The sequence below is a fragment of the Lepidochelys olivacea genome (genome assembly GCF_965140295.1).
Source record: "Lepidochelys olivacea isolate rLepOli2 genome assembly, chromosome: 2".
NCBI lineage: Eukaryota > Metazoa > Chordata > Testudines > Cheloniidae > Lepidochelys > Lepidochelys olivacea.
The window spans coordinates 122,331,544-122,345,815 of NC_140412.1; the positions used below are offsets into that span (position 1 = coordinate 122,331,544).

The following is a 14,272-nucleotide window of genomic DNA, read 5'->3' on the forward strand; positions in this document are numbered from 1 at the left end:
GCTGACTTGTCCTTACCCTTTGTAAAGGTTTCAACCCACAAATTTATCTGCTGCCTGGTTTCCTCTGCAGCATTCAGAAAATCAGCTGGTTTCAATTCAGCCTGGTATAACTTTTGGATGCAGGACAGGTATTGCTGTACAATAAGAGAGAAGATCAGAAGAATATATCAGAAAACAGGTCTCTTTTTTGGCTGTCTCCTGAATAAAATAAAATGTCGCTGTTTTTTAGTTCTGCAACACTGCAAGAAATATACAAAATATTGTTTGTACATGCTAGAGACAGTGTGGGGACTAGCAGAAGGAACTGGACCAGATGGGTAGAGCATAGATACAGGGCCACATAGGTTTGGACAGTTTACATAAAAAAGTCAAACACTGAACCTTTTTGAAGTTCCGCCAGCTGATTGAGTCTGTGACAGAGTCATTGTATGACCTTGAGAGAGTCATTTAATCTTTGTGTCTCAGTTCCCCAACTGTGAAATAAGGATAGTGATACTGCTTTTCTCCTACCTCTGTGTCTGTCCTGTCTATTTATATTGTAAGTTGTGGGGAAGGGACTGTCTTTTACTATGTTTCTACAGCATTCTAGCAGAACAGGGCCCTGACCCTGGTCGGGGCCGGTGGTGAGCTGGAGCCGGTTCACACCGGTTCACTAGAACTGGTTGTTAAATTTAGAAGCCCTTTTAGAACCGGTTGTTCCGCGAGGGGCAACCAGTTCTAAAAGGGCTTCTAAATTTACCAAGCCAAAAGCGGCGCCTTAGGCGACGACTCCACGGGTGCTCCAGCCCTGGAGCACCCAAGGGGAAAATTTGGAGGGTGCAGAGCACCCACCGGTAGCTCCCCGGCCCCAGCTCACCTCCGCTCCGCCTCCATCTCCTCCCCTGAACGCGCCGCCCCGCTCTGCTTCTCCACCCCCACAGGCTTCCCACGAATCAGCTGTTCGCGCGGGAAGCCAGGGTGGGCTGAGAAGCAAGCGGCGCCTTCCCGCTCAGGCCCAGGGAGGTGGAGGTGAGCTCCGGCGGGGGGGACAGCGAGGAGGGCCAACCGTGCCGCAGCAGTTAACCTGTGGGGGTGGGGGCTCACCTCCGCCATCCTCGGCCTGAGTGGGAAGCTGCGGCCTGCTTCTCTGCTTTCCCCGGCTTCCCGCCAAACCACTGATTTGCGGGAAGCTGGTGGGGGTGGGGGCGCGGAGAAACAAAGCGGGGTGGTGGTTTCAGGGGACGAGGCAGAGTGGAGGTGATCTGAGATCGGGTGCGGGGCAGGGAGCTGCTGGTGGGTGCTCTGCACCCACCAATTTTTCCCCGTGGGTGCTCCAGCCCCGGAGCACCCAGGGAGTCAGTGCCTAAGGCACCACTTTTGATGTGATCAGTGGGGGGCGCGGCCGCTCCCCCCCTAGCTATGCTCCCCCCCACAGGAGCCAGTGGGACCTGCCGGATGATTCCTGGGAGCTGCCCCAGGTAAGCACCGCTGGGACTCCCCACCTCGCCCTCTGGCAGGTGCTTCTGGCTCATAGGGGTGGGGTGGGCACCCACTATGGTGGCCCATGAGACCCTCCTGCCCGGTTCTGGGGGCAGTCAAAGAACAGGAGAGGGGGTTGGATGGGACAGGAGTCCCGGAGGTTGGGGGTGGGCAACAACCCCCTCGTTGGGTGAGGAGGGAACCCGTTGTTAAGATTTTGGCAGCTCGTCACTGGTTGGGGCCCCTGTGTTATACTACTCATCACAAATAATAATGACTTCTCCCCAGACTTCTCACTACTGCTGTGGTGAGGCTGGTGTTTGCTTTTCCATGTGATTATGTTATGTAAAGCTGATTTACTCTCTGTTTTTTAGATGCAATAAACATATATAGCCCCCTGGCAACCTAACCGCTTTAGCAGGCATTTAGAGAACATCAGGTTCTGGTTACACAATGGAAGGTGGACCTAGGTCGCTCTTGAATAACCAGAATATCTGGTTGTCACAGGTCCTCTCGTGGTCCTTAAATGGCTGCTTATGCCCTAAAGGACTGGGGGACCATTTTCACGTAGGCCACTTCCTACTCCTATTCAGTGGAAAGATCTGATAGATGCGCCTCCTCTTGCAGCAACCAATCCTTAGGTCTCTCAAGTTTACTTTCCATCCTGGGTAGACTGCGGAACAGGAGAAACTGGTGGAACAGGACCCACTACAGGTCTTTCTGTTAGTTCTACAGGTAGAACCCTGAATTTATCTTGGAAGTAGAAACCAATATATACTGTCTGGCCACTTCTGTCGCTGTCTAACTTAGTGTGTCCATGACTGTATATTTATATGTAATTCATGAATGTTTTGAAGCACTGTCCTGTAATGTTTCTTTTTCCCCACCAGCCAAAATAACTAAAGATGACTACAATGGTGCTGCCACATAAAATTTAAAACTAGAAGCAAATTTTGAAAGCTGATTTGTGAATAGTTTTGGGGCCTATGAAATTTCACACAAATGAAATGGTGAGGCCTTGTAAATAATGTGAAATAAATTGGTTAAAAATGTAGCATGAAACCCCAGAACATAGCTAGCAATTTTATTGAATTTTCATGAGCCAGAATTCATAATTCTAGCTCACTTTTCTATCATTGTATTACTTCTAGAGTGCTAACAAGAGTAAAAAGCATTAAAATCTTAATTTTGTCAATGAAATAAACAAATACAACTCTGAATATATATCTGAGTATCTGGTGCCATGATTAAACAGTTACTTTTTTGACTATAGCAACCCTCTAAACTTTATTTTGCTGTTGATGTACTGAAGTAATTATTTAAGTAATAGTTACAAAGCTGAAGACAAACCTGAGTAACAATAATGTACTGTATAAAACAGCTTTTCAGGGTGAGGTTCACATAATGCCGTCTCTTTGTTATATTTTTGTACAGTGTCTAGCCCAGGGAGATCCTGGCCTGTAGGCACTACCATAATATAAATAGTAATAGTAAACACTTAGAAATTTTGCTTTCAGTGCTGTTCAACACACCTAATTACAGTTAGGTTATAATGCTCTATGACCGGGGAGAAATGAGCAGAGCCTGTAACTAAGACCTTAGATTGAAGTTATCTTAAATATTCCATTCCGGAACCACTTTATTTTAAGATGATTGGCTGTTCTGTCCTACTGTTCAGTACCTCCATGGGATCAACTCCACCCCTTGTCTAAGTGGACACAACTCACTGTGGTAAACCCAGAACAAACAGCTACAAAAAAGGGAGGAGTAGTAATTAGTCCCAGGGGATTAAAAGGCCTCTCCCTGTCCACTGAGGAGAACCATGGGGAAATAAGGTTCAGCTGGAAAAGGGGTTGCTAGAGAACTAATTAGGTTCAGCTGGCTCCAACTGCTGGAGACCCTTTTTTTTTCTTTTTCTTTCTTTCTTTTTTTTTTTTTTTTTAACCCTCCCCGGGGTGGAAGTAGGGGGAGGGGGTGAGAGAGTGAGAGAAGTAGGGAAGCCGCCAGTAGAATAAGGGCAGCAAGACACAGAATCCTTCCAGGAAGGGAGGCTGCACTCCCTGCCCAGAAGGGAGGGAAAGTAAGCACCAGGGACTGATCAGGGAAAGGACTAACCAGACCCTGTGCTACCTGTAAGGATTTGCCTTGCCCAAGCCAGTGTCTCCCAGGCTAAAAGGATTGAGTCTGCTGAGGAGAACAAGGTACTTTGCCACATCACATACAAGTCAGCAGGAAATGGGACCTCAGCTGAACTAAGTCCATGCTGTTCATCTCTATCTGTCCTACAATGTCACAGGCCGTTAATGTGAATCCCCAGTGCAACTCACCTGAAGAAAATTGAATGTCTTTTCTCCATACAGTCTGTTGGCATTAGCCAGTTCGTAAGAAGTGGTAGGTTTGTTGATTGCAGAGAAGATGTCATTAAACTGGGAATGAATCCTTCCAGATATATCACACTGATTATCAGGAACCTTCAAATAACACAAAGCTGCTGTAGTTTATTTCTGACTGAAGAAGGCTGAGAGTAACAGAGACACTGGTTTTTTTAAAATAATCGTTCTTCTATTAAACCATTCAGATTCAATAACTTAACTAGCTTTGCCTTGTCTGACTTGTTCTTGTTCCTGATAATCTGGAGATCTATGGAGCAAAAGTCCTATTATAAGGACTAAGTAATCTGTGGCTCTTTTGGGATTTTCCACTTGTTACTTATGGAGCACTACACCTGCGAATTTGTTGAACAATTAAAAATGTTCAGGGTAGTACAGCTGTGAATGCTTTCTGTATGTCTGAGTTATACATGCAGATGTGCTCATGATCATGATAGGAGCTCACGGAAATAGCAAGATGCAAACTGAACTGATCACTTCTGAATGCCCCAAATCAAGCATATAATTGAACAGCATTTTCAATAAAAAAAACCCCTAAACCTTACTCTTTGCTATCTTGTGTACATTTTTATCCTTCTCCCTTTACCTTCTGTCACCCACCATCACAGCATTCCCCCCCATTTTTATGTTATAATTCTAATCTGCCAATTTGGGGAAGTTGAATCTAAATTCCAAAGTTTGTCCAGCTCCAACATTTGTTCTAAGATACCGGCAGCTGGGGAGGAAGAGGTAGTCTGTGACTACCTCTGAATTGTCATCACTTCTTGTTGCTTCAGAAGAGCTTCCTGTTCCTGGATTTTCATTTTCTCTAAGTTCAATGAAGCGAAGAACCTGAGGTGGAAATGTAACATTGCAACAGTCATACTCTGTATTGATTTACTTACGACAAAATGTGAAACTGAACTTGTCACGAGAAAATTCAGTTGTCTGTCTTACCTACTGTCCTTTCTACTGGAGATGGACATCACACTTTCAAAACTCAGGTGTTCTCAACTTTTATCACTGGATGCCCCAGTCCATCCATTGACATCAAAATCAGTAAGCCATTTAGTGAATACTACTTAAAATCTCTAGAAAGGAGAGCTATATTTCTATGACTGTGGAACTCACTTTCTATTTCTTCCCATAATATTCAGTTTTTACACCTTGCAATAGGGCAATAAATTCAGGAGGCATGCAGCGATTTGCAATAGTGGATCCTATCGCAGGATTGGGACTTGGATAAAAGCTTATTTTTTACAAAACCTAAATTTAAGGAACAGTCTCAAAACCAATGGAAATGCTTTCAGAGTTTGCTAGGTTTAATTCCAACAAATGTAGTGTTTGTTTGTCAAATGTAGAGTTAGCTCCCACCCATATTTAAGCAGAAAGGAGTTTTGCCATTGACTAGCATTGGAACCTGTTTTTTTTGTTTTGTTTTTTTTTTAATTTCATTCCTCTCATGTGCAGATCCCTTTACAGCTGCTAACTGTATTGGGTCACATGTCTAGCCTTCACAGCAAAATATCTATCTGGAGTTCTAATAATGACAGCTGTATTCAAAGACTGATGCCACATGATTCTTGATTAGTACTAACGCCTGTGCAATCCAAGCTTGAGAAATTCAAACCCATTCCTAATGAAAAATGTGACTCATACAGGCTCATGGGATCCAAAATAGGTTAATACTTTTGCCAAACTAGATATTCAAATTATTTTTTATAACTACAACCAAACTTGTGACACTTCAGCATTAGTAAATCTGACGCTCAGCACGTTCATTGTAAGCAACTAAAAAGGACCCTGAATCTGAGATACACAGATTTATGAAATAACCATTTAGGCTACATCTCTCTCTTTTGGTATAATGCACAACACAGAAATGTCACCAAGCAGTATGAGTAAAATGAAGATGAGGGGCCAGAAATTGCAAATATTGAAGAAATGTTTCTCTAGGTTTTATCTGAGATGACCTCTTCTGCTGGGGCTGAGCTTTTGGCCAAGAGGCTCAAACATCCCTATGGGCCAAAATAGACCAACCTCAGCAGAGGGTAAGTGAAGCTGCAACAGGCCAGAGTCTTACAAACAGTAATACACCCAAGTACCATTATCCACTACTCATGTATGTAATGACACACACTTATGGAATGGTTGCAAGATCAGGGCTTGAGGGGGGGAAATCTCTTGTTCTTGGGCTGGAAATGTTATTTCCAGTTCACAATTATGTTTTCAGCCTGCATCTTCTGCCAGGCACACTTTCAACGGCATAAAGTTCAATCCCATTCAATATAGAAGTGCCTTTCGACCTTAACTAGGGCAATTGCTGCTTGTGCCGGCTATATTACCCATGGAAAAGGAAACTGCTCTGAGTTACAATGAAGGAGCTCAGGTGACATTGCACGTGGGAATGGTCTGCCATTGTTGAACAAAAATGCAGGTATAAAACAAATGACTTATTGATGCCTACCTTTTGTATCTGGTCGGCAGTATTACCTCTGGCCCCAAGAAGGACCATGCCCAGGGCAGCTGAGATACTCAGAGGAGAATAGATGATATTTTCAGATGGAAAATCTTTGTTCAGTACTTTGAAAAAGTCAAGGCAAAATTTTGTAGTTGCTTCACTGGTGGAGTTCATTGTGAAAATGAAAAGCTGCCGAGGAAAAAAATAAACCAAATCAATGGAGTTCAACAGTCTCTTTTCTCAACCTCTTACTGTATCAGATGTTTTCAGTGGCTTTCTTGCTAGTTATACACTCTTGTCTAGCTTCAGAGTGGAAATGGGCATAAGTTTTGGGAACTTTGTGATACAGACTTTTTAAAAAAAGAATTCCCATTAAGAAAACAGACTCATCTCCAATCCTCCACCAGGAAATTGAGACTCTCCTTTTTCTTCCTTTTCTGCAGCTAATGTACAATGCTACAAGGAGTAAAATCTTCTACCAACACTGTTTCTTAGAGCAATGAAACCCACTGATGCATCTCCCCATCTGACTTCAGGGGAGTTACTCATGATTTACAGCAGTCTGAGTTCAAAATCAGCCTTCCTGAGAGGGATTATGGGATGCTCCACTTTCTGTTTGTATATGATCAGGGCCACACTAGGCTCTCTTTTGCACCCAGTTATAGCTAGAGCAACTTCAGAGGGGTGAATCCAGATATGCACAGGTGTAAATGAGAGCCTAATTTGACCCCTGGTATCTAGGTAACAACAACAGACAATGGGTAGAAAATGATTTGATTAATATGTGATAAGGTATCACTGAATCAGCTTATTCTATTATAAAAGAAATATACACTATGTAAGATGTGTGAACATCTATTTATTGCAATACATTTTCCCATTGAGGTTGACTGATAGGAATCTGTCTCCATTAACTCTGAAAAGAGATACCCTTGATTTCTTCCCAGGGAGGCATTCCAAGACTTTCACAAATAGATAAAAAGACCCAGGTGAAGTTTTTCTGACCCATAGTTTATCTGTTAAAAAAATGTAATCTTGGTCAACCTGAAACTATTCATGAATTTGACACAAATTTACCAAAGAGTTTGGGCCAAAAAAACATTTTCAGGTTAGATTTGTTAAGTGGCTGGTGCTGTGCTCCTTGCCCTCCCCCCTTTTATCTTTAGCCCAGTAAAGAGGTGGTGGAAATGTCCCATATAACTTCTGCCCAAAGGTTAGGGCATACACCTGGGATGTGGGAGACCGAGGTTCAGTTCGCCCCACTGCCTGATTTGGAACAGTGAGTTGAATTTGAATCTCTCATTGCTCAGGAGAATGCCATGAGACCTAGGCTATCAGGTAGTCTTCAGTGAGTCTCTTCCACTGAAGCTTCTCCACTTAATATAAATTAGTCATTGGAGCAGGGACTTGAATGTGGGTCTCCCTCATCTTAGGTGAGATTCTTCACTATTCAAATGGATGATCCTCGTGGCTTTCCCCTTCCAAATTCTAATCCACTGTTGTTCCTCGGAAATAGTGTTATATAACATCACCTTTCATTTTGTAAGCAAGATGTGAGAAATAATTTTTCCACTCTACTCACCACTGATAAGGCCCTTACTGGAGTACTGTGTCCAGTTCTGGGCACCACAATTGGGAAAGATGTGAACAAATTGGAGAAAGTCCAGAGAAGAGCAAAAAAAAAAAAAAAAGTAAAAGTCTAGAAAATATGACCTATGAGGAAAGATTGAAAAAGTTGGGTTGTTTAGTCTGGAGAAGAGAAGACTCAAGGGGGATATGACCACAGTCTTCAAGTACTAAAAGGTTGTTCTAACAAGGAAAGTGATAAATTGTTCTTCTTAGTCACTGGGGACAGGATAAGAAGTAATGGACTTAAATCGCAGCAAGGGACGTTTAGATTTGACATTAGGAAAAACTTCCTAATTGCAAGGGAGAGAAGGTGGGTGAGGTATCTTCTATTATTGGCGAGAAAGACAGGCTTTCGAGCCACACAGAGCTCTTTTCATGCCTGGGAAAGGTTCTCTCAGGGTCACAGCAAAATGCAAGGAGGAACAGATCATGGACTGACACCCCATCACTAGAAGTTTTTAAGAACAGGTTAGACAAACACTTGTCAGGGATGATCTAGATAATACTTAGTCCTGCCTCGGTGCAGGAGACTGGACTAGATGACCTGTTCAGTCCTCCATTCCAGTCCTCTGTTCCTATGATTCTGTGATTTTCTTACTTAAATATTTCATTTCCATCTCAGACTCTTTTCAAAAATATGCACAGATTTACTGAAGTCTGAGATTCAGAAGAGAAGTTTGTGTGTTATTGTTAATGCAAAATGCTTTGTTATGGAACAAGTAAGACAATTGCTGAGAATTTCTTTTCCTAATCATTAATAGCTGGCAAATTGCACATTTCACAAGAGTTGATGATTATATGTAGCAATGTGATATGCTTTGGAAAGTGGTGACACCTGCAACAATTTATGTAAATCCTGCAAGCCAAATTTTGCTCTTACACCGATATAAATGCATTGTAACTTACCTTAAACCAACAGGATCTGTGGGGATCAGGCCTTCTGAAAAGCAGGCTGTTTATTTAGGTATCTAAATCTGGGTTTAAATTATTACTTTTAGGCATCCACATCTGCAAATTTTGCCAAAGTGACTTGCCCACAGTCACACAGGCAGGAATAGACTCCTGAGCCCCAGCCTGGCACCTTTAACACACGATCCTCTGTGGATGTAAAATTCTGGAGAAGCTGGACTAATCTGTATAAATCTAAAAAGGATTGAGTATAGCGAAAGGATTTACAAAACTTCCCTTCACCAATTATAACAGTAACTAAAACGTTAACCTTAAATGGAAGAAAAGCTTACCTGGTCACCAGAGATGAAGTTTGAAGCTTGCTAGATTATGGTGGGGTATCTTGCAAAGTTTTGGGATATAAAGCATTTGCAACACCCACTGGCATTATTATATATCCAAAATTATTGCTTTTTTATGTCCAAATGGTTGCTTAAAGGTAACTTTCATAACTAATTAGAATGCAATCCATAGAATAACTTTTATCATTCAGAAAATGTAATTACCATTCTTGTATAATGTGTGTGGACTCCAGGAAAGATAAGACACTAGGAGTCAGATTCTACCCCGCTTTGCTGTATATTTGCACTGATCCTCCAACACAGAGCTGCCCTAAATATGGTGGATTCAGCCCCCTTGGGAATCCTCCTCCACAGAGGGGTCCTCCACTGACATAGAGCCACTCGAGCCAAGAGTAATGAATAGAGTGTGGGTAGTGAAAAGGGAACATGCATAACTTTATTCATCTAAGAAGGTCCATTGAATTCACATTTGTTTTTGATTCCTAGAGTAGTAGTTCTTGATTTTTGTTTTTGGGGGCCAAAGAAAGACCCTTCCTCAATGTACTGGTTAACTATTGTTTTCTCCTTCAGTCGGCCGCACTTCCTTACTACCCTGATATCTGTTATAGGAAGCACAGCGCTGCCAAAGACCCATAGATTTCCCAAATGACATGTGTTTGATTGACCACATATATATTGTGTGTCACCTGGTAATTTTAATTGGATTTATTAATTAATTTTTTAAACCCAGCTATAGTCTTCTATCCTCCATATTAATAGCTATAAAACAGTATCACTTTAGACAACTGCAATTTAGTTGTGGTTTCCTGCGGACTTTGGTTGGCAGGAACCTGTGAATTTCCTAGCTTAATGTTCTCCTTTGCTAATGATTTGCCAAATGGACTTACAACATTTTTCATTTCCTATAAACATGTTGTGCATCAATATGGAATTCAGTACTATTGTGGAAAAAAAATCCTTAATTTGTCTTTATTCAGAACTTCCACTGTCTAAATTCCCATTGGAGTTGAAAGTTTTGACCAGATTAAGGACTAAGAAAATAGTAGGGGTCAGATTCTGATATGTGGACTGAAATTGAGTAGTGCCTTACTCTTTTAGTTGTCCAATTGATTTCAAAGACCCTTACGGATGTTGAATAGGACTTTCTCCTGGAGTAGTCCTGTTCATTCCAATGGGACTACTCAAGCAGTGAGTTGCTACTCACTGTCAGACTCTGATACCCTCAGCAATTTGGGGGTGAAATCCTGGCTCATTTGAGAACAACCACACAACTCTAGTTGAATTCAGTGGGCCCAGGATTTTACCTTGGTCTCCAGCTTGTGTTGTTTTCTCTGTATAGGGGCAAACTAACTTTCCCAGAAACTGGAACACGTATCTAGTTGACAATAATTCCAGACTCCCTTAGATTATCTGACCTATTGTCTCTGCTGTAAATCGATCCTTAGGTACTTGTATGACACGCAAATCACGCATGGTCTTTATTATTATTTAAAGATTGATTTCAATAGGACTTAGGCACCTACTCTGCTTAGGTGCTTTTGAAAATCCCAGTACACACCAAAATGCATCTTTAGTTGCCTAAATACCTTTGATCATCTGGTTCTCAGGCCTTGGCCTCTTAGGTTTCCCTGACAGTCAATATGGTTCATTATGGAGTATCCAAACACATACTAAGTCATGAATTCTTTTGTCATGAGAAGTCAAACAAGAAGGTGGCAAACTAAAAATATCTTTTTTCTTCCCCCTCGGTGGAACAACAATTTAGTTTTTGGCCCATGAATTTGCTGTCTTTTGCAATCTAACAGCAAGAACTACCACCTGCACAGATTTATCCTTATTTATCTAATTCAAGATTTTAAGGAACTAAGAAAATTCTTCCTTTGATTCATCTTGCCCCACATCAGCATTTTTTCTTAAAACTCTGCAAGTTTATAATATTTGCACTCGGTTTTCTAGAAACAGAAATCTAAACTAAACTCATGATGGAAATGGGCAAGCCCTGTTTTACTGCTTGACATGGATGTTATCATTTAATCTGCCCAGGGTTTAACTAATTCAGAATAATTGTCAAAAAGCTAATTGTGTCTATACAAATATCTACATTACCTTAGAGTCCTGTGAGAGAGAAGGAATTACTTGTGTCCTCAGCCAAGTTCTGGGTCTGTTTGTTAGGCAATTGATATGTTTAGATATATAGAACAGTTGCACTTCCTTCCAGCCTGCATCATCCACTCTTACAGGTCTGTATCTTTCACCACTTATGCTTACACCTCCTCCCCACCAATTTCCAGAACTTTCTGTTGCAATGTTTGCCTTGATTGTTGACATACCCTATATTTGTTTGGCAATAAATAGGTTTAGAAATAAAATGAGATTGCACCTCCCTTTCTTTCTAGCATACATTCTCCACCCCTAGTGCCCAATATGTTTCACCACCTAAAACTACTCTTGCTCCCGACCACTTCCCAGAAATTTTTGTTTTAAAGTTTGACCTTATTATTGATCCATTGTATGTATTTTAAACAGCAAACTAAGAGATTTAGAAGATGAATACAATGATGTTATAAGATATGGTATTTTAGACATAGGATAAGCAAAAATAACACCAAGTGGCCTACAGTAAGAATGGCTGGTGATGTCCATTGCAACTCTCTTTCGTTTGAAATAAGTACAGCTAGTGTTTAACTTACACCAAACAACACAAATGTTTGTCTTTCTGCTGGATGTGTGTTCTGTGTGGCCTGATTCTCCACTGCATTATTCCAGTTTTAAATCAGTGTAACTCTATAGATTTCAGATGAGGCATATCAGTGTAAAACTGGAGTGATGCTGGGATCAGTGAGGCCTTGTGACTCCACCATCCCCATTTAAAACCATTAGGGATATGGATACTGCCATGCCAGATCAGACAAACAATCAACTTGAGCCTGGTATTCAGTCCCAGCAGTGACCAATACCGGATGTTTAAGTGGAGGATGTAAGACTCCAAAAATGGGCTTGTCAAAGAATGCCTGGAATGAGCACTAAAATATGCCCATGTCAGAAGTTTCTCTCTAATTCAAGGCAGTTGTGGGTGCTGTGAGCACTGAAGGATGAGGGCTAGTATCCCTTTTTAATTTAAAGGCTGGATTAAAGAACATTCCTTGATACACAATCTGATCTGCACTCAGTGCAGTGGATACTGAAGTGTAGAAACATTTTTTTTAAATCAAAGGGTTGTTTGTTTATTTCATGCTGAGACCCACCATGAAAATTAATAGCTCGTGTGCAGCCAAGAGTTCCCTCTCTCCGAGATAGCAGAAAAGGAATTCTGAAATAAACAGGTACCTTCATTCTACGTAGGTTGGGCTTGTATTTTGAAAATCCAAGTCTGTTAGCTGTATGAAGGAGCCCTTTTCTTGAAAGTGTGTCCGTGCAGACCTATATAAAAGCGACTGCTTTGGGGTTACATTTTAGCACACAGCTTTATCACGTTATATTCAACAGGACAGTATTTAAAGGGAATATGTTTGTGCAGTCATAGTGAGTATAATAAAATAAATAAACCCTTATGTAATGTCATTTCATATTTGTTCTTTTCCTGTTTACGAAGCAGAACCAAGAAGTAAGGTGTGTGTTGCTTCCTAGAAGCGTGGACTTCCAAAGTGCTTGCAGGCTGGTGGGAATATTTTCAATATACCTAGAGGTTCGCTTGTGTACCCAGCTTATTTCATCTCTACCCTGAAATCAAAGAGTTAGGAGCAGTCCCAAAAAAAGGGAGAAAATTACTCAAAAAGCTCTGTGCTTCTAATATTTTATTCCCCGGTAACTGGTTGCTGGGAATTTGCACAAACAGCTCTAACACCAACATTTATGAAGATATGGGTTCTACATAAACATACTGCACAATATTTACAAATAAGTATTTAGGGCCTGATTCTCCATTGCCCTAGTTTATACCAGTGTGACTCCATTGATTTCAGTGAGGTTACTCCATCATAAAACTAGAAGACGGCAGTGGAGAATTAGTCCCTAGTATGATGCTAGCTGAAAGTAAAATTATTACAAAGCAGATGGTTGCAAGGAAATGCTTTTTATATTTTACATAGTTGTTTCTTGTACAGCACTTGTGTTAGAGAGCTTATTCCTTCACTCTCCCACTTCCCTGGTACTTCTTGCATGAACAGAGAGCAACAATACCCGAAGTCCGAAGGTGCAAACCATTCAATATTTATTGGGGTGAACTTCCAGCAAGCTTAAATAAAAGTTCCTTTTTCCTTATTTTCGAATCCCAACTTACTTCCTGTTTGCCCCTAATTTATATAGTAATATTCTTAGCTATACCTTAACCAATCATTCTACTGAAATTTAACTAACCAATCCTAACATATTGTAACATGATTAGCTAACCAATTATATCCCACCACCTTTATTAGTTTACACCCAGCAAAATTAAGTATACAGCAGACAGAAACAATCACAGAACCAGACAGAGACCATGCCAATAAACAATAGCAAAGTGGGAACTATAATGACAAAACAATACAGAAGTGAGGATTTCACAACTACATCTATAAAGACATAAGAGTTTTCCAGCTGTGTCTATTGATAAGTGAGTTCTTACCAGACAGAAAACTATCAACCTCAATTTCCTTTTACATCTTCTAAGCACTTCCCTTTCTCTGGAGGTGATAGGCACTATCAGGACAGGATTGTATTCCTAACAGCCCAATAGCACCTTCTTTCAGTGTGACTACTTTGGAATGTGAGGATGTGACCGGTCGCTTCCCAGCTTATGGCTGCCTCTGTCGCTTAGCCAAAGGCCTGAGCCTAAGCACAGGGCCACAAACTGTCACAGTAAGAGAAGGCCCTTACACTGGCAGACAGTGATTTTGATTCTTTCTTTTATACCTCTAACTAGCCAAGTGATAAGAATACACCTAAATTCTTAAAGTACAGACCTTTACAGACAGGCCTGAATATCTATATCCTAACAACTTGCCCATTGGTATGTTACCTACAGGGGAAACAGAACATAAAAACATAAGAACAGCCATACTGGGTCAGACCAAAGGTCCATCTAGCCCAGTATCCTGTCTTCAGACAGTGGCCAATGCCAGGTGCCC

General features: G+C 41.3%; 1 protein-coding gene across 1 annotated transcript in view; it reads right to left on the reverse strand.

The window, feature by feature from the left end:
- Window positions 1-11,395, reverse strand: part of LOC311516749 (uncharacterized protein) — a gene marked incomplete at its 5' end in the record, with an annotated part of 57,295 nt that extends 45,900 nt beyond the window's left edge. Inside the window, 6 exon segments of the mRNA XM_084621091.1 lie at window positions 17-134; window positions 3,786-3,929; window positions 4,593-4,679; window positions 6,295-6,477; window positions 11,274-11,350; window positions 11,353-11,395. Of these exon segments, the coding sequence (XP_084477217.1) occupies window positions 17-134; window positions 3,786-3,929; window positions 4,593-4,679; window positions 6,295-6,477; window positions 11,274-11,350; window positions 11,353-11,395 (652 nt within the window).
- Window positions 11,396-14,272: the final 2,877 nt, after the last annotated feature.